Source organism: Mobula hypostoma, chromosome 6 (assembly GCF_963921235.1).
Source record: "Mobula hypostoma chromosome 6, sMobHyp1.1, whole genome shotgun sequence".
NCBI lineage: Eukaryota > Metazoa > Chordata > Chondrichthyes > Myliobatiformes > Myliobatidae > Mobula > Mobula hypostoma.
In genome coordinates this window covers 187,546,668-187,567,749 of record NC_086102.1, presented here as the reverse complement: position 1 = coordinate 187,567,749, position 21,082 = coordinate 187,546,668, and the positions used below count along the sequence as shown (strand labels likewise).

The 21,082-nt window shown below is 40.3% G+C and overlaps 1 protein-coding gene across 3 annotated transcripts in view; it reads left to right on the top strand.

Annotated features, from left to right (window-relative positions):
* LOC134348689 (inactive dipeptidyl peptidase 10-like) overlaps positions 1-21,082 on the top strand; it is a 927,397-nt gene that overhangs the window by 699,679 nt on the left and 206,636 nt on the right. For all 3 annotated transcript variants that reach the window (XM_063052476.1, XM_063052475.1, XM_063052477.1), the window contains one exon: positions 11,736-11,856. In XM_063052476.1, the coding sequence (XP_062908546.1) occupies positions 11,736-11,856 (121 nt within the window). The remainder of the gene's footprint in view (positions 1-11,735; positions 11,857-21,082) is intronic.

The following is a 21,082-nucleotide window of genomic DNA, read 5'->3' as shown; positions in this document are numbered from 1 at the left end:
TCACACCCACAGGCCTTATAGTCTCATAATTTGCCCTTCCCCAATTAAAAATTTTCCTGTCCTCTCTGATTCTGTCCTTTTCCATGATAACACTAAAGGCCAGGGAGCAGTGGTCACTGTCCCCCAGATGCTCACCCACTGAGAGACCTGTGACCTGACCCGGTTCGTTACCTAGTACTAGATCTAGTATGGCATTCCCCCAGTCAGCCTGTCAACATACTGTGACAGGAATTCATCCTGGACACACTTAACAAACTCTGCCCCATCTAAACCCTTGGAACTAATCAGGTGCCAATCAGTATTAGGGAAGTTAAAGTCACCCATGATAACAACCCTGTTATTTTTGTTCCTTTCCAAAATATGCCTCCCAATCTGCTCCTTGGTAGCTGCTGCTACCAGGGGGCATATAGAATACTCCTAATAGAGTAACTGCTCCCTTCCTGTTCCTGACTTCCACCCATATTGACTCAAAAGAGGATCCTGCTACATTACCCACCCTTTCTGTAGCTGTAATAGTATCCCTGGCCAGTAATGCCACCCCTTCTCCCCCCCCCCATCCCTTTTAAAGCACTGAAATCCAGGAATATTGAGAATCCATTCCTGCCCTGGTGCCAGCCAAGTCTCTGTGATGGCCACTACATCATAATTCCATGTATGTATCCAAGCTCTCAGTTCATCACCTTTGTTCCTGATGTTTCTTTCATTGAAGTACATGCACTTTAGCCCTTCTACCTTACTACCTTTACACTGTTTATTCTGCTTCTCTTTCCTCAAAGTTTCTTTGTATGTTAGATCTGGCTTTACTCCAAGCACTTCTTCCACTGCTCTATTGCTCCGGGTCCCATCCCCCTTGCAAATTAGATTAAACCCTCCCGAAACATGCTAGCAAACCTACCTGCAAGGATATTGCTCCCCCTCAAGTTCAGGTGCAACTCATCCAATCTGTACAGGTCCCACCTTCCCCAGAAGAGATCCCAATGATCCAAAAATCTGAAACCCTGCTCCCTGCACCAACTCCTCAGCCACGTATTCAACTGCCATCTTCTCCAATTCTTACCATCACTGTCACGTAGCACTGGCAGTAATCCTGAGAACGCTACTGTTGAGGTCCTGTTCTTCAGCCTTCTGCCTAGTTCCCGAAACTCACACTTCAGGACCTCATCCCTCTTCCTGTCTATGTTGTTGGTACCACATGTATCACAACTTCTGGTTGCTTTCCCTCTCGTACCAGGATGTCGTGCACCCGGTCAGAGACATCCCGGACCCTGGCACCCGGGAGGCTGGAGCTCAAATGTTATCCAAAACCATGAAATGGATACTGCGCAACTCAGTAAGAGGCAGGATAAGTGTTTTGTGGCTGTCTGCAAAAAGACGTATCTCAAAGTTGTTCACTATTGAGATAGTTTGATAATACTTCAGACTTTGATTGAACATAGTTTTTCGCACGAGGATGGGTACAGGAAGCAAAGCACTGGTCATGACGCATTGCACCAGTGCAGATGAAATTTGATGATGATCTATCTAATGGTAAATATGACTCTTGGGCTGAATAGAAACCCAAGCAATTAAATTGGAGACCGTTCTGGGAAGAGCTGTTCACACGGCAGGCTATAAATGCTGGACTTGCTTAGCGTGTTCAACAGTAAACAAGTGCAGCAGCTGCCACATCAGATGGCTGTAATATTCTATGACAGAAGGTATTGATTACAAAGCCACCTATGGAGGCTACCGCAAGATTGACAAACAAACTTGTAAACCAAGGTTACAAGTTGGTCTGAGAATTGAACCAGAATAATAAGCAATGCCAAAGAAAAATATGTTCCAAGTCTGGGGCCTGTGCAATATATCCTACTGAGTGGTCAGAATCACGGACAACACTTCTATTTTAAACTTCACAAGCTTACGAAGCTTAGATGTAAGCAGTTCAGAGAAAGGTCTAATCTATTTGAACAGCAGGAGAGAACCATCACATCTTCCATGCAAAGAACTTTTAATATAGAATTTGTTCCACCTCAGCCTAAATCAATTAACTTTACTTAATAAGCTTCCATCTGCTACCTTGTTGATGGTTTTCCAAGTACAAAAATTCTAAGCTGATCATTTACATTCATTCCTTTGAAATTTTCTGATTATTTAAATCTGCTTACTTCTTATTCAGTTGCATTGTAATTGCATCCTTATTCAAAAGTTACATTTTTTCTTAATCACAGATGCTCAGCTAACTGGCCTGATATTGTTCAGGTTAAATTTTGTCTTGCTTCTTACAGATACCACGTGGTCAGTTTTCAGCTGAAATCATGCAGTTAGCTAAAATTTTCCTTTTGCTAATTGCAAATTTTATTTCTGTACACTTCAAGATTCATCTTTTCCTCATTATTCATCTCAAAAACAAATTCTTTTGCCCAGTTTGTTGTCTTCCAAACTCTGGATGACAGTCCCAGTTGGCGGACTTTCATTAATTCAGTTATTATTCTACTATGGACTTATGGAGAATGCCCACAAGGAAGTGAATCTCAGGGTTGTATATGGTGACATATATGCACTTAGATAGTAAATTTACTTTGAACTTTGAAGTTAGTGAATTTGGTTAGTTGTGTCTTTTTTTCTGTTACTTCAATGGAGTGGAGTGAGTAAAAGAAGATAAGTAGTTGAGGTCTTTTAGGGTTGGGGATTTGAAAATATATCCAGAAGAATTGCTAAAAATCAAGATGGTTATTTAAAGAAAATCTGATCTACTATCAGTGAGAAATGAGGGCAGCAAAACTTACATCATAAATCAAACTGATGTATGCCTGTTGCCAGGCAATACGTAGCTGAGACATGTTTGAATATTATTTGGGGTTGTTTACATGTCAAAATGAAGTTTATTCCTTCATGTCATAGTCATAGTCATACTTTATTGATCCTGGGGGAAATTGGTTTTCGTTACAGTTACACCATAAATAATTGTTGAACATCTTAAACTAACAAGGAAATAAAGATGGCTTACTAAAGGCCAATCAAATGAGAAAAGAAATCCAAAACAGAATCAGGATCAGGTTTAATATCACCGTGAAATTTGTTATCATTGAAATGAATTGATTTTATTTCTTACATCCTTCACATATGCGAGGAGTAAAAGTCTTTACATTACATCTTCATCTACATCTACATCCTTGTGGCAGCAGTGAAATGCAATGCATAATAATAGGGAAAAGCTGTGAATTACAGCAAATATATATATTAAATAGTTAAACTAAATAAGTACTGCAAAAATAGAAATAAACAAGTAGAGAGGCAGTGTTCATGGGTTCAATATCACTAACAAATCGGATGGCAGAGCAAAGAAGCTGCTTCTGTATCGTTGAGCATTAATCTTATCGCTTTGAATGTTCATAAATGTTAGGATTCCCAGGGTATAAATACAGTGATGCATAATTCAAACTGGCAGCCATGGAATTTATGATGACTGGTTCAGCTAATTACCTGATGTTTACTTACAGATCATGTGTTTTCCTTTATTTTGGTATTATCTGAGAGATCATGTGCTTTTCGTCACACATGTATAATAACATTTCAATCCAAAGCACTGTCTGTAAAGCCTGATAGAATCATTCCGTGCACTGAATTAACATTAAGTTTTTGCTCTGTTTACATGCTATATAGAAGTTAAAATTGCAGTGATGAAAAGTTCAGCAGCAAAGTGCTTATCTATATCATAGTAATCAAACCCATAACAAGGAGAACTGTTTCTCAAGTGTATTGATGAAGTAGCATTGAAATATGATGAATAACATGACTATTAGTTTTATGTTGGAGGTTTGGAGAATGCTTGCAGAATGTTAATCTTGCACTACTGTGAGAAATGACAAATTGCTTAAATGATTGAAATCTTTCTCTATTTTGATCAACTACCAACATAATAAGAACCCAATATTGATACTAGAAGGTATAGTCATAGAAAAGTACAACACAGAAATAGGCCCTTCAGCCCATCTTGCCTGTACCAAGCCATTAAACTGCCTACTCCCATTGACCTGTACCAGGACCATAGCCTTCCATACCCATACCATCCATGTACCTATCCAAACTTCTCTTAAACATTGAAATCAAACCCACATGCACTACTTGTGCTGTAAGCTCATTCCACTATCTCACAACCCTCTGAGTGAAGAAGTTTCCCCTCATGTTCCTCTTAAACTTCTCACCTTTCATTCTTAAACCATGAAATCTGGTTGTAGTCTCACTCAACCTCAGTGGAAAAAGCCTACTTGCATTTACCCTATCTATACCCTTCATAAGTTTGTATACCTCTAGCAAATCTCCTCTCAATCTTCTAAATTCTAAGGTATACTAATATATAATATATAAGTTTGCTGATGACACAACAATTGTAGGCCGTATCTCGGGTAATGTTGAGTTTGAGTACAGAGAGGAAATTAAGAACTTGGTGGCATGGTGCGAAGACAATAACCTATCCCTCAATATCAGCAAGATGAAGGAATTGGCTGTTGACTTCAGAAGGAGTAGCAGACCGCACGACCCAATTTACATCGGTGATGTGCAAGTGGAACAGGTCTAAAGCTTTAAGTTCCTCCGGATGAATATCACAAATGACCTGACTTGGACCAACCAGGCAGAGTCCACTGCCAAGAAGGCCCACCAGCACCTTTACTTCCTGAGAAAACTAAAGAAATTTGGCCTGTCCACTAAAACCCTCACTAATTTTTATAGATGCACCGTAGAAAGCATTCTTCTAGGGTGCATCACAACCTGGTATGGAAGTTGTCCTGTCCAAGACCGGAAGAAGCTGTAGAAGATCATGAACATGGCGCAGCACATCACACAAACCAATCTTCCATCCTTGGACTCACTTTACACCGCACGCTGTCGGAGCAGTGCTGCCAGGATAATCAAGGACACGATCCACCTAGCCAACACACTTTTCGTCCCTCCTCCCTCCGAGAGAAGGCTCAGGAGCTTGAAGACTCGTACGGCCAGATTTGGGAACAGCTTCTTTCCAACTGTGATAAGACTGCTGACGGATTCTGACCCAGATCTGGGCTGTACACTCCAAATATCCAGACCTGCCTCTGGGTTTTTTTTTTGCACTACCTTACTTTCCATTTTCTATTTTCTATTTATGATTTATAATTTAAATTTTTAATATTTACTATTGATTTGTACTCCAGGGAGCGGGAAGCACAGAATCAAATATCGCTGTGGTGATTGTACGTTCTAGTATCAATTGTTTGGTGACAATAAAGTATAAAGTATAATATCCTAACCTGTTCAATCTTTCTTTATAACTCAGGTACTCCAGCCCAGCAACATCCTTGTAACATACCCAAAATGCTGGAGAAACTTAGCAGGCCAGGGGGTATCTATGGAAAAAAGTAAAGTTGACGAATCAGACTGAGACCCTTCGGCAGGACTAGAGAAAATAAAAGATGAAGAGTAGATTTAAAAGGTGGTGGGGGGTGGTAGAAAAACACAAGGTGATAGGTGAAACTGGGAGTGTGAGAGATAAAGTAAAGAGCTGGGAAGTAGATTGGTGAAAGAGATACCGGGCTGGAGAAGGGGGAGTCTAATAGGAAAAGGCAGAAGGCCATGGGAGAAAGAAAAGGGGGTGGAGGAGCCCCAGAGTGAGGAAAAGTGAGAGAGGGAAAAGGGGAGGGGAATGGCGGAGTTGAGGGAGGGGTCATTACCAGAAGTTTAAGAAATTGATGTTCATGCCTTCAGGTTGGAGGCTACCCAGACAGCCTAGCCGTTTATTACCCGTCTCTAGTTGCCCTTGAGAAGGTGGTGATGAGCTGCCTTCTTGAACCGCTGCAGTCCCTGAGGTGTAGGTACACCCGCAGTGCTGTTAGGGAGGGAATTCCATGATTTTGACCCAGCAACAATGAAGGAACAGTGATATGTTTCCAATTTAGGATGGTGAGTGACTTGGAGGGGAATTGCCAAGTAGTGTTCCTAGGTATCTGCTGTTCTCGTCCTTCTAGGTGGTAGTGGTCGTGGGTCTGGAAGGTGCTGCCTTAGGAACTTCCATGTGTTATTGCAGTGCATCTTGTAGATAGTACACATTGCCGCAGCTGTTCGCGGATTGTGGAGGGATTGGATGCTTGTGGAAGGGGTACCAATCAAGTGGGCTGCCTTGTACTGGATGGTGTCAAGCTTCTTGACTGTTGATGGAGCTGCACTCACCCAGGCGAGTGGCGGGTATTCCATTGCACTCCTGACCTGAACCTTGTAAATGGCGGACAGGCTTTGGGGAGTCAGGGGGTGAGTTACATGCCGCAGGATTCCTAGCCTTTGACCTGCTCTGGTAGCCACGGTGTTTCTATGGCTAGACCAGTTCAGTTTCCTGTCAATGGTAACCCCTAGGATGTTTATAGTAGGGGATTCAATGATGGTGATGCCACTGAATGTCAAGGGACGATGGTTAGACCCTCTCTTGTTGGAGATGGTCATTGCCTGGCACTTGCGTGGTTCAAATGTTACTTGCCACTTGTCAGCCCAAGCCTGGATATTGTCCAGGTCCTGCTGCATCTGGGTATGAACTGCTTCACCATCTGAGGAGTCACAAATGGTGCAGAACATTGTACAGTCATCTGCAAACATCCCCACTTCTGACCTTATGACAGAAAAAAGATCATTGATGAAGAAGCTGAAGATGATTGGTCCTAGGACAACTTGTAAATTTTTTCTGCACTCTTTCAGCCTTCTTTACATCTTTCCTGTAGGTAGATGAACAAAACCTCACAAAATACTCCAAATTATGATGCAAAATATGCAAAATTGGGTTGTAATATACGTGTACCTACAAGGTCTTTATCATTTCTGATCAATAAGAAGTAAATACTAAAAATGATGTTTTATTTGCTTGAAAAATGTCCACAGTTTTATTTAAAGCTGCAGGGCACCAGTGTCAAATGTAAGCCATCAAAACGTACATGTGTTGCAGATGGATCAAAGTGCAGAGAAATGTGCATTCTTGTACTAAGGAGATTCATAGCTGCCCTCAGCAATGAAAGGTATGGTATTATTCCGGGAAGCAATGCATCTTCTGTCAGTCATGGTCTAAAGGCAATATATTACGCTATTGATTTTCCTGACATTTTAAAAGTATTTTGACAATCTCCACTGGAGCCCTGCTATCATTTTGAAGTTTCAAGAATAGCTAGAAACCAAAAAGCAATTGAGAAGGTCAGGCTGAGAAGAGGCAACTGCTAACAATGGTACAGAATTTCCTGGAAAACCTGATCTAAGCAGTGGTCTCAGCCCAAAGAACTGACTTTTGGGCCTGACCCGCTGAGTTCCTCCAGCATTTTGTGTGTGTTGCACTGGATTTCCTGAATCTGGAGACTTTGTTGTATTTCTGAGTAGGAAGAACTTTGTGCATTTTTTTACCATTGAAATTTCCACCTAATATCATGCACAATTTAAAAGAAATAGCAAGTTGTACTCTGAAATTCAGTCCCCTTGTTTAGAGGGATGAGTGGGAAACTTATTGAAGCCTATCAGATATTGAAAGGCCTCGATAGAGTGTATGTGGCGAGGATGCTTCCTGTAGTGAGTGAGTCTATGATCAGAGGGCACATCCTCAGAATAAAGGGACAACCCTTTAGAACAGAGCTGAGGAGGAATTTCTTTAGCCAGAGGGTGGTGAATCTGTGGAATTCATTGCCACAGACATCTATGGAGGACAAGTCATTGGACATATTTAAAGCCATGGTTGATAAGTTCTTGATTAGTAAGGGCATGAATGGTTACTGGGAGAATGCAGGACAATGGCGTTGAGAGGGATAATAAATCAGACATGTTTAAGTCCTGGATTAGACTCAATGGGCTGAATAGCCTCATTCTGCTCCTATGTCTTATGGTCTAAGAATATAGACAAGTCCTTGAAATGCCGTGGCAAAGGCGGAATGGTGTGAGAGGTAGAAAATGGGATTGGTTTTCCATCCTTTATGTCATGGTATTTGGTGGTCAGCCAATGTGTCTGGCTCTGCATTCATCTTTACTTCAATGAGAAGCTTAATTGAGAATAAACAACAGGGACATGGAAGAAGAGTCAGGGGTGAAAGCTAAATAGAAGGTTTTTGCTGAGAACAGCACAGCGCAATGGAGAGAATGGTCTCTTCCCATTCTGTAATAATTCTATTGTTCCTAAATTATAGTGTACACTAAATCAGCGGTCCCCAACTACCGGGCCGCAAGGAAACAATATGAGTCAACTGCACCTTTCCTCATTCCCTGTCACGCACTGTTGAACTTGAACATAGGGTTGCCAACTGTCCCATATTAGCCGGGTCATCCTGTATATTGGGCTAAATTGATTTGTCCCGTATTTCCCCCGCTAAGGTAGAGCGTTCCTATGAAACCTTTCATGCCGAAATGGCATAAAGTGCAGGAGCAATTGCCATTAATTTGTATGGGAAAAAATTTTGAGCGATCCCAAACACAAAAAATAACCTACCAAATCATACCAAATAACACATGAAACCAAAAATTACATTAACATATAGTAAAAGCAGGAATGATATGATAAATACACAGCCTATATAAAGTAAAAATAATGTATGTACAGTATAGTCGGGAAGATTAAACCAAAACCGATTTATAGAAAAAAAATTATCACATACGTGCATGCGCACACATGTGCCCCGTGCAAGGCTTCATGGTCATGGTAGTTTTTCTTGGGGCAAACACAATTGTCTCATATTTGACTGCTACTTTTGTCCCTTAGTTGGGAGTGAGAAAGTTGGCAACCCTAACTGTAAAAGACATGTTGAGGTGAGTTTAACCCTACTTGAACACCACCCCCCCCCCGCCCACCCTCGGTCGGCCGGTCTGCATACAAGAATATTGTCAATATTAAACCGGTCCGCGGTGCAAAAAAGGTTGGGGACCCCTGCACTAAATATATCTTCATAGTATGTCAACTGTTATCAATTCATTTTGGTTCTATCCTATTACGTGGATCCTGGTTAATTTGGACACATCAAAACCAGTACCATTTGTCCCAATTAAGCAGCTACAGTAATTAGCCGATGTTGCATGGAAATAGGTAAAGGGTATGACTAGGACAAACTAGTGTTTAACTGAGTAACATATCATGTATTTAAATGAAATATAGGACACTAGCAATACCTCTACAGTACTATAAAACTGTATTAGTTCCTAATAGTTATGGACAAAGGAATTCATCTGCCGTTTTCTTTTGATAGACTGTAAATGAAGCAAATCAGTGTCGATACCTGGTGCAGAAAATGAACCGTCTTCATACAATGCTTTAGATAATTGCATCCTCCAAATCTTCATTTTCATTGTAACATTCAAGATGATTGTGATCAACTTCGTAATTCCTAACTTGAGGTGGTGAAATTGTTTCATTTTCATTCCTGGCCATTTCAGACATCTCCAAGCCTGAATGCTTGAATCTACAGTCAGCAAAACAGTTCTGAATTGTCTTACTGCTTATTTCTGACCAACTATCAGTGACAAAAATCACTGCTTTTTAAACACAAATACATGCAACTGATGCTACTTAAAAATGAATTTCTCTGAGCACAGTGCACGCAACTGACACTAGTTAGCATCATTTCAGAAACCACCTCCTGGCCAATTAAGCAGCGTAGTGTCCCAAATAAATGAACAAAAGAAATGTCAGCTATTTTGTCAATTTAGTTTTTGTTCTTTAAGCGTTGTCCCAAATAGACGGCCCAACTAACTGGAATCATAAGACATGAGGTATGGGACCAGAGTTAGGCCATTTGACCCATCAAGTCTGCTCTACTGTATTAAATTTTGAGTGACCCTAGTTATACATCTTTACCTCTTTAAGTAAGTGTGTGGTTTGCGACTTTATGGATCATTGTATGAAAGAATAAGCTATATTGGATGATGTAATCTTTTCAATCTTTTCCTGCATTTCTAAGACCTACTGATACAATATGCAGTAATTCACATTAATTTTACATTTACCATGGACAAGTATTAAATGTATTCAATTTTATCTCATTATTATTTATACTGTTCATATTGGGCATTGTTGGCTAAATAAATACAAAATACCCAGAGTACATTATGAATTATAGAAAATGTAATTCTGTCCTGTGTCTAATAAAATAATTTGCCCATTAAATTGCATGCCTGTGCTAAGCAAGTTATTTCTTAATTTTAGGTCTTCAATGCCATTAATCTTTATAGAAGGAAATACTTAAATTGAATAACTAAGAAAGTCTACAATTATTACATTTACAATTAGGCATTTTTCATTTCAGCCAAATTCATTTTCACAAACCATTAATTCTTACTGGAATATATCTGGACTAAATACTTCATCTAGTTTAATTGGCCCCAAACACTGGTTCAATCATAACGATTCAGAATTTGTCATATCTTCTGCAGATTCCATGGCTACAGTTAAATATATACCTAATATGTACAAGGGTGATTGATAAGTTCGTGGCCTAAGGTAGACGGTGTCAATTTTAGAAAACCTAGCACATTTATTTTTCAACATAGTCCCCTCCTACATGGTCTAAGGTAGAAAGAGATGAGTTATACAGCTCTCGTTACATGCATGTGCAGTTCAGCTCTTTGAGTGATTATGCAGAAAGCTGGAAGTTAATAACTCATCTCCTTCTACCTTAGGACCACTTCCTGGAGGTCCAAGATGCCGACTTCTACAAGGAAGGGATCTGTATGCTCCACAACCGCTGGACTAAGTGTGTAAAAATAGGAGGGGTCTATGTTGAAAAATAAATGTGCTAGGTTTTCTAAAATTGACTCCTTCTACCTTAGGCCATGAACTTATCAATCACTCCTTGCACAATTAAATGGGGGTGAAGGGATATTGTTGTACCAGTGTTGTACTTTAATGTTGAAGCTTATAAGATGTTTATTAGGGAATTCTGCATAAATTGGAGTAATTCAAATCCAGGAATAGAGGAGAAAACTTTTAATTTGGATAATTCAGTTGCAAAAATTTGCTTTGTGTAATTAACACTCTTCAAACATTCAAAGTTCAAAGTAAATTTTATTATCAAAGTACCTACTGTACATGTTACCATATACAGCCCTGAGATTCATTTTCCTGTGGGCATATTCAGCAGGTCTATGGAATAGTATCTATAACGGAATTATTGAACGACCACCAAGTTAGGATGTTCAACCAGCATACAGAAGACAACAAACTGTGCAAATGCAAAAAGAAAAAGCAATTAGATAAATTAATAACCAATAAGTATCGAGAAGAGTACTTGAAAGTGAGTCCATTGGTTGTGGGAACATTTCAATGAAGGGATAAGTGAAGCTGAGTGAAGTTATCCCATTTGGTTAAAGAGCCTGATGGCTGAGGAATAGTAACAGCTCCTGAACGTGGTGGTGTGAGTCCTGAGGCTCTTGTGCCTTCTTCCTGATGGCAGCAGCGAGAAGTGAGCATGGTATGGGTGGTGGGGGTCCCTGATGATGAATGCTGCTTTCCTGCCACAGCGTTTCATGTAGATGTGCTCAATGGTTGGGCGGGCTTTACCCATGATGGACTTGGCCATATCCAATACTTTTGGTCAGATTTTTTACTCAAGGTAATCATAAATGTAATGCTTAAAAGACTGCCATTATGCCTGAGTTAATTCAACTTCCTGGACACCGTATACACTAGCATTTTCAGATTTTCTAAGGAGAAGTATACTCTCAGCATCTGAGATGTAAGCTAATTTATAAACGTGTTGTCTTCTTTTAAATCCTAGGTGTATATTTTTGAAAATAATATCTACTACCAGACGGAAGTAAAAAGCAGTGCATTGCGTCTTACTTCATCAGGGAAGGAGGGAATAATCTACAATGGGATTGCAGACTGGTTGTATGAAGGTAGGATGAATCAGACACTGCGAGGCAGCAGCCTGAAATAAAACATGGCAGTCAAATAATAGTTTCAAATGAAGGTATTGCATTAGTGCAGAGTGTCAGCAAATGGTTTTCTGAAAATGACATTAGCTTTGTATTATAGCAGAAAACCTAACAGTGGGGTTTACAAGTCAGAAAATCGTAAAGTGAGAATAAAATATTTATCTTTCCTCAGCTGCTTTATGCCATTTTAAGTCAGCCAGGAGGTTTTCTTTCTTCACATTAATGGTATCATTATTTTGGGGATTTTGATGGCTTTGTAAAAGATTTAAAACATATTTTGAAGATGCTGTCATGGAAAGTTATTATTCCTTTAATTTTAATGGATTGCAAGAAGAATACTATGTCTAAATTCACAGGTAAGCCTTCTTCAAAAGTGAATGGCAGCCCCAAACCCAGCCCCACATCTGGGTTGCCTTCGAAGCAGCTGAGCTGCAGCCTCCCTCCTTCACACCATTCACCAGTCACCACAGGTCAACAAATCTGCCACTGATTGTCTACTGTTGTCTGTCGTGAAAATAATCTTTGACGCTCAGATTATTGGGAGTAAATGGAACATCAAATAATTAATCACAATAAAAACGTGAAAAAATAGAAATACAATTAAAACAATTAAGTACAGTACAGTGCAAAATTCTTGGCACATGTAAAAATGTGTAAAGCGAAGATGGTTTCAAAACTAATGAATTGAAAAGTTTCTAAATATCAAAAAAATTACTATAAAGAGCAGAAAACAATGAAAATCTAAATCAGATCAATATTTCCGCCGGCTGGTGGCGTGGTGGCATCAGCGCCAGACTTCGGAGCGAAGGCTTCCGAGTTGGAATCCAGCCGGCTCCCCAGGCACGCTTTCCATCCGTGCTGGGTTGAGCGTCGAGCTAGCAACTCGACCTCGTAAAAAAGAAATTGCCTGCTACAGAAACATCAACAGCAAAAAGTTGATGGCCTGTGCTCTCTCGTGAGGTTAAAAGGCAATTTCCTTTCCTTCCTTCAATATTTAGTGCGACCACCCTTTGCCTTTAAAACTGCATCAATTCTCTTAAGTACACTGTTCTGCAGTTTCATAAGAAAATCGGCTGGTAAGTTGTGCCAGGCATCTTAGAGTCAATATGTAGTCTTTGCCATGGTGAAAACAGCCACTCCCACAGGTGTAACGATGCCTGTGAGGGTGTACTTTGAAATTTTTGGCATCACGAACAGCTTTTGACCAAGGCTTCAATCTGTATATCTGTTCCCTTCTCAAACACCTTCTCATTAGCATTATCTGCTGTGCCAGTCTCTGGTTGGTGCTATCATTTGGGTTGCAGTTGCCTGTTGATGCCACACTGACAGCTTTGATTGAGTGCCAGTCTAGTTGCATTTTTCTCCACCATTCATGTCTGACAAGTGCTAGCCCTCCACTTTTCAACACATAAAGCTCCAACTCTAACTATCTTGATTAGTCCTACCAAAATGTAGCACCTCACACTTATCAGATGGAGTTTAATGTTGATAAATGTGAGGTGCTACATTTTGGTAGGACTAATCAAAATAGGACATACATGGTAAATGGTAGGGCATTGAAGAATGCAGTATAACAGAGGGATCTAGGAATAATGGTGCATAGTTCATGGAAGGTGGAATCTCATGTGGATAGGGTGGTGAAGAAAGCTTTCGGTATGCTGACCTTTATAAATTAGAGCATTGAGTATCGGAGTTGGGATGTAATGTTAAGATTGTACAAGGCATTGGTGAGGCCAAATTTTGAGTATTGTGTACAGTTCTGGTCACCGAATTGTAGGAAAGATCTCAACAAAATAGAGAGAGTACAGAGGAGATTTTCTAGAATGTTATCTGGCTTTCAGCACCTAAGTTACAGACAGGTTGAACAAGTTAGGTCTTTATTCTTTGGAGTGTAGAAGGTTGAGGGGGTACTTGATAGAGGTGTTTAAAATTATGAGGGGGATAGATAGAGTTGGCGTGGATAGGCATTTTCCATTGGGAGTAGGGGAGATTCAAACAAGAGGACATGAGTTGAGAGTTAAGGGGCAAAAGTTTAGGGGTAAAACAAGGGGGAACTTCTTTACTCAGAGAGTGGTAGCTGTGTGGAACGAGCTTCCAGTAGAAGTGGTAGAGGCAGGTTCGATTTTGTCATTTAAAAATAAATTGGATAGGTATATGGACAGGAAAGGAATGGAGGGTTATGGGCTGAGTGCAGGTAGGTGGGACTAGGTGAGAGTAAGCGTTCGGCATGGACCAAGATGGCCGGTTTCTTTGCTGTAATTGTTATAAGGTTATATATAGTTATATGCTGTGCTTGACTTCCATACGTCACAAGACGCTGCAGAGGGTTGTAAATTTAGTTGGCTCCATCTTGAGTACTAGCCTACAAAGTACCCAGGATGCCTTCAAGGAACAGTGTCTCAGAAAGGCAGAGTCCATTACTAAGGACCTCTAGCACCCAGGGCATGCCCTTTACTCACTATTACCATCAGGTAGGAGGTGCAGAAGCCTGAAGGCACACACTCAGCGATCCAGGAACAGCTTCTTCCCCTCTGTCATCCTATTCCTAAATGGACATTGAACCCGTTAATACTACCTCACTTTTTTAATATATATTATTTCTGTTTTTTGCATGATTTTTAATCTATTCAATATATGAATGCTGTAAGTGATTTATTTATTTATTATTATTATTATTATTGTTTTCTTCTTCTTCTATATTATGTATTGCATTGAACTGCTGCTGCTGCTAAGTTAACAAATTTCACGACACATTCTGGTGGTAATAAACCTGATTCTGATTTTGATTCTGAGTTACTTTCAGTTTGCCTTTGAGAGACACTTTTCACTTGTGTGGGTCTTTAGCATCGCTAAGGTCTTCTCCAATGGTATCTGAGAAAAAGTCTGTTTGTGTCAGCTCCTGGAATTAGGGACAATGCTGTCCCTGTATCCTGTTCCATTTTTTAGTTTTACATTGGACACGTCTATTGTAATCCATGTTATATTGTGATCTGCTTCAGTAATATTATGCAATTCTAGGCATGACAGTTCACCTTTGTCAGATTCGATGTTGCCTGATTCTGGTTTACATTCAGTAACTTTATGCATTTGCTTAGTTTTGTGTTTGAGACTTTAGACTCGGTTGTGCTATTTGTCTGCCTTGCACATTCTCTCTATGTGACCTTGTCTGTGACATTTTCTGCACACTTTATTTTTGAACCAACAGCCATCTACATCAGGTGAGGATTTGCCACATCAAAAACATCTTTGGCTTTTTGCATTATTCCAGGACATTTTCTGTATTTCACGTTCTAACCTCTTTTTCTGCAGTTCTGCTGTATCCTTTGCTGCAGTCTCTAACAATATTGCAATGTTCAATGCCCATTCTAAGGTTAGGTCTGATTTTGCCAGTAGCCTCATTTGATTGCTTTGGCTATGCATGCCACATACAATTCTGTCCCTTAATGCATCAGAAAATCCGTATCTAAAGTCATAGTGCTGGGAAAGTTTGTGCAGTTCTGCAATGTATTCAGAGAGGCTTTCATCTTCTGATTGGTTCCTTTTGTAAAATCTATATCTCTTAGCTATTACAAGTGGTTTAGGGCTTAAGTGATTTTGTAAAATTGTCACAATTTTGTTGAACGTGTTGCTTGCTAACTTTGCTGGGGTTAATATGGTGCATAAGAGACTGTATATTCTTGCACCCATGAAGCTAAGAAGAGTAGGGGCTTTCTTTTGCTCCTCCACATTGTTCACATTACAATACAGTTCAGCTCTCTCAATATGCAACTCCCAGCCTTCATAAGCACCACCAAATTTGTCAACTTTCCTGAACGAAACCATCGCAGCGTTATTTTCACTTTAAATTCAGTGCATCTTTTACTGTTACACACGCTTTTGTTAGTGTCTGTGTTGGCCTTCTCTGTACTGTTTAACTTTCGCTGTTTCATCCCATATTCATGCCATAACTGTTGGTGCAGTTCATGATGTTTTCTCACATTCAATAGGTACATTTAATGTCAGAGAAATATATACAATATACATCCTGAAATTCTTTTTCTTCGCAAACATCTTTGAAAACAGAGAAGTGCCCCAAAGAATGAGAGACAGAAAAAACATTAGAACCCCAATCCCCCAGCCCCCTCTCCCACACATAAGCAGCAGCTAAGTGATGACCTCTCTCCCCCACCAGCAAAAAAAATCATTGTTGCCCCTCACTGAGCACTCAAGCTTACAGCAAAGCCTCAATAGAGACAAGACTTGTAGTACCCCAGTATTCGACATACCACAGGCTCTCTCTCGCTCCCTAATAAGAGAAAAAAAGGTGTCCCTGCTTGACAGTGAGAGGGGAGACATAACAAACAACTCGCTGATCTACAGTGTTAAAAGTCTGTTGTGTGGCTTTTTCCGAGCCGTCTGCCCAAAGAACTCCGGTCTCTGGGCACATAGCCAGCAGCAAACCCACTGTTTCCAATCTTCCGTGTTCTCCCACGACGCATCAGGTGGCGGCACCAGCCTTGAATCAACCTGTCTCCAGAGCCATGAAAGAACGGGAGCCTGAAGGCATGCTCGGCTTCAAGGCCGCATCCTTGGCATATCGAAAAGCGGCCAGTCGTGAAGCTTGACTGTAACTTCAGGTCAGGGTCTTCAAAAGAACCTTGAAAGGTAAAAAAAGGAGATATCAAAAATAGAAATAGAATTGTTTCCGAAGATGCAAGCAAAGGAGTTGCCTTTTAGTGCCATTGTAACTAAGCTCCGCCCTCACAGTCAACACTAATTTGTTGTGTTGGTAAACAACATATCAATTAAATAAGGCACACATGTGGGAGATGGACATGAATAAACAGTCGACGTTTCTGGGTGAAGCTCTCCTTCAGGACTGGAAAGCAAGTGGGAAGACGCCTGAAGTACATGCACACAAACTCAATTATAGTAAATTTATTTCTGTTGCCTTTCTTCCTGCAGCCTACTCCTCAACCCACTGAAAGTAAAGGTCTGACTGGGCTTGAGCCAGCTGCTGTGAAGTCTCCTGTGTTCTGTGTTCCCTGTCAGATGAGGAGTTTAATACCACTGCATAGGAGTCCTGGGAATGTCAGATAGCTGAGTTAAAAACAGAGCTTCCACCTTTTGTTAGGGGTCCAGAACTTCCAGCCTGTTAAATAAGTAAAATCCATTATTCCTAAGCAGAACTGTCAGTTTTTAAGCAGAAGTTCTTCCCAGTGGTCTTTATTTGCTGGCCTCTGTAAGGTCAGTGAATCTTTTGCAGTTGGAATTCACAGGAAAATGACTGACCCCTAGTAATATAATGCCATCGCCATCATCTTAAAGAAAGTATCCTAATTATAATGAAAATCCTCTCTAAAGATTAGCATTACCAAGGAAGATTCATGCTGACAATCTGATTTGCTTCTCCAGTGCTTGTTATTTGCAATATTTGTCACCTGACTTTATTTCAATTTATTCAGTGACCTTTACATCCCAGGGGTGGAACATTTGTTCGTCAATAGAACCATTTTTCTTTCTCCAGTGAATACCAGGCTCAGTGTCCAACCGAAAAGGAGGGCCATTATTTCACTAACATTGTTACAGAATATGCATGGAGAAACAGCAACACACGCAAAGTGCTGGAGGAACATTTCAGGCTGAGACCCTTCATTATTTCCCTCCATAGATGCTGCCTGACCTGCTGAGTTCCTCCAGCATTTTCTGTGTGTTGCTCTGGATTTCCAGTACCTGTAGAATCTCTTATGAAGCTCTACTGTCATGTTTCTTTGCAAAGCCATTAAAGTTCCAACTGCTGAATGTGGCAATGCATGGGTGATCGAAGTTGCTCTGATCAGTTCATGTTTGTACTACCACCACGAATTTGCTTCTATTCCTTAGACTGAGGCATCATGAGCAGATCCAAATTTATTGAACAGCTCTTGTTCTACTGCGTTTGCACCACACATTGTTAAACGTGTTGGAAAATTAGATTTCCTGACAGAAATAAGTGGTTTAAGTTTTAACAGTATTTCAATATCTTTCAGTAACACTCTAATATTCTCACTATTATGTTACAAAGGTTCAAGGTTCAAAGTACATTTATTTTCAAGTATGTATGCAGTATACAACCCTGAGATTTGTCTTCCCACAGACAGCCATGGAGCAAAGAAAGAAAACCATGAAACCCATTCAAAGAAAAATATCAAAACCCCAATATGCAAAAAAAAGAACAAATTGCACAAATAACAAATAAATGTGCAAAAATCACAGAATATAAAATACCAATCCACAGATCATCAAACCAGTCCAGGCATATTCAGTTCAGTTCAATCCGGTATCACGTCATTTGTTGTTTGCAAGCCTCAAAGTCTGTCTGCCACGATTAAAAATCACATAAAGTAACAACAAAAAAAGCAACCAGAAACCATAAACACATCATAACATGAATTACAGAGTCCAATCTACTAAGTACATTGAGTAAGCCTTTCTCAAGATGTTTTGGGCCAAGTCTTAACTTACTGAGTTCCTCCAGCATTTTGTGTATGTTACTCTGGATTTCAGCATCTGTAGAATCTTTTGTGTTTATTCATTTCCATAGATTCTCTCTGACATGTTGAGTTCCACCAGCATTTTGTGTGTGTTGCCTACTAAATCATTTTCATATTTCAGCTTCCTTTAAGTGACAGTAGAACACACATTGATGGTGAGGACAACTGAAATAGCTGAAAATTATTCAAGATGAGAGCTAAATCAATCAAAGGAAGAGATATTTCAGAAGTCCTGAAATTTGCATCATTTTTATGTATGTACACATGATATTGAAACTTATGGAGTTTCTTTCACAGAAACATCATAAATCAGTTCAAATAAGTGAAAGCAACTGATTGGCACATTTTGGAAACAAAGCTTCATTTTTGCCTAAGGCGTATCTTTGTTAATTGCTGTTGTTCTTCTCCTCACCTTGTGGCACATCAGACAGCAACTTGGCATTTCTTTAGCTTTTCTTGTCTATTTTTTATGAGGCTGAGTTGCTAGCTCGACACTCAACCCAGCACAGATGGAGAGCATGCTTGGGGGGTGGCCAGATTTGAACTTGGGACCACTCGCCTCAAAGTCCAGTGTGGATGCCATTATGCCACCAGCCGGCTTTTTGTTAATTGAGTCTTCAGGAAAATATCACTTCTTCATCCATTAAATATCGGAGAGTATTTTAAAAAGTGACACAGTATGAGGTAATCACATTCACTTTCTTACTAATCTTCCACTATCAACTGACTAGTTCATGCAAACAAATTCATTTTGAACAAGAATAGGCCACCTGATTGTCCAAGCCTCCTTTCCCATTAAATAAGACCATAAGATATAGGAGCAGAAGTAGGCCACTCGGCCCATTGATTCTACTCCGCCATTCAATCATGGGCTGATCCAATTCTTCCAGTCATCCCCACTCCCCTGCCTTCTCCCCATACTTTTTGATGCCCTGGCTAATAAAGAACCTATCTATCTCTGCCTTAAATACACCCTATGTCTTGGCCTCCACAGCTGCTCGTGGCAACAAATTCCACAGATTTACCACCCTCTGACTAAAGTAATTTCTCTGCATCTCTGTTCTAAACAGGCATCCTTCAATCCTGAAGTCATGCCCCCTTCTCCTAGTCTCCCCTACCATGGGAAATAACTTTGCTATACTGTATCTAATCTGTTCAGACCTTCTAACATTCAGAATGTTTCTATGGGATCCCCCCTCATTCTCCTGAACTCCAGGGAATGCAACCCAAGAGCTGACAGGCATTCCTCATACAGTAACCCTTTCATTCCTGGAATCATTCTTGTGAATCTTCTCTGAACCCTCTCCAATGTCAGCACATCCTTTCTTGAAGACTCGTACGGACAGATTTGGGAACAGCTTTTTTCCAACTTTGATGAGACTGCTGAACAGATCCTGACCTGGATCTGGGCCATACCCTCCAAATATCTGGACCTGCATCTTGATTTTTTTGCACTACCTTACTTTGCATTTTTCTATTTTCTATTTATGATTTATAATTTAAATTCTTAATATTTACTATTGATTTGTAATCCAGGGAGCGAGAAGCGCAGAATCAAATATCACTATGATGATTGTACGTTCTAGTATCAATTGTTTGGTGACAATAAAGTATAAAGTATAAGCATAAAGTATAAAATAAGGAGCCCAAAACTGCATACAATACTCCAAGTGTGGTCTCACGAGTGCCTTATAGAGCCTCAACATCACATCCCTGCTCTTATATTCGATACCCCTAGAAATGAATGCCAACGTTGCATTCGCCTTCTTCACCACCAACTCAACCTGAAGGTTAACCTTTAGGGTATCCTGCACAAGGACTCCCAAATCCCTTTGCATCTCTGCATTTTGAACTCTCTCCCCATCTAAATAATAGTCTGCTCATTTATTTCTTCCACCAAAGTACATGACCATACACTTTCCAACATTATATTTCATTTGCCACTTCTTTGTCCCTTCTCCTAAACTATATAAATCTCTCTGTAGGCTCTCTCCACCTATCTTTGTGTCATGACCAAATTTAGCCACAAATCCATTAATCCCATAGTCCAAATCATTGACATACATCATAAAAAGCAGTGGTCACAATACTGACCACTGTGGAACTCCACTGGTAACCGACAGCCAGCCGGAATAGGATCCCTTTATTCCCACTCTCTGTTTTCTGCCGATCAGCCAATGCTCCACCAATGCTAATAACTTCCCTGTAATTCCATGGGCTCTTATCTTGCTAAGCTGCCTCATGTATGACACCTTATCAAAGGCCTTCTGAAAATCCAAGTACACCACATCCACTGCATCTCCTTTGACTACCATGCTTGTAATTTCCTCAAAAAATTGCAGTAGGTTAGTGAGGCAGGATTTTCCTTTCAGGAAACTCTGCTGGCTTTGGCCTATCTTGAAATGTGCCTCGAGGTATTCCGTAATCTCATCCCTAACAATAGATTCCAACAACTTCCCAACCACTGATGTCAGGCCAACATGTCTATAGTTTCCTTTCTGCTGCCTCCCACCTTTCTTAAATAGCAGAGTATCATTTGCAATGTTCCAGTCCTCTGGTACAATGCCAGAATCTATTGACTCCAGCTACTTCCTTCAGAACCTAAGGGTGCATTCCATCAGGTCCAGGAGATTTATCCACCCTCAGACCATTAAACTTCCAGAACACTTTCTCAG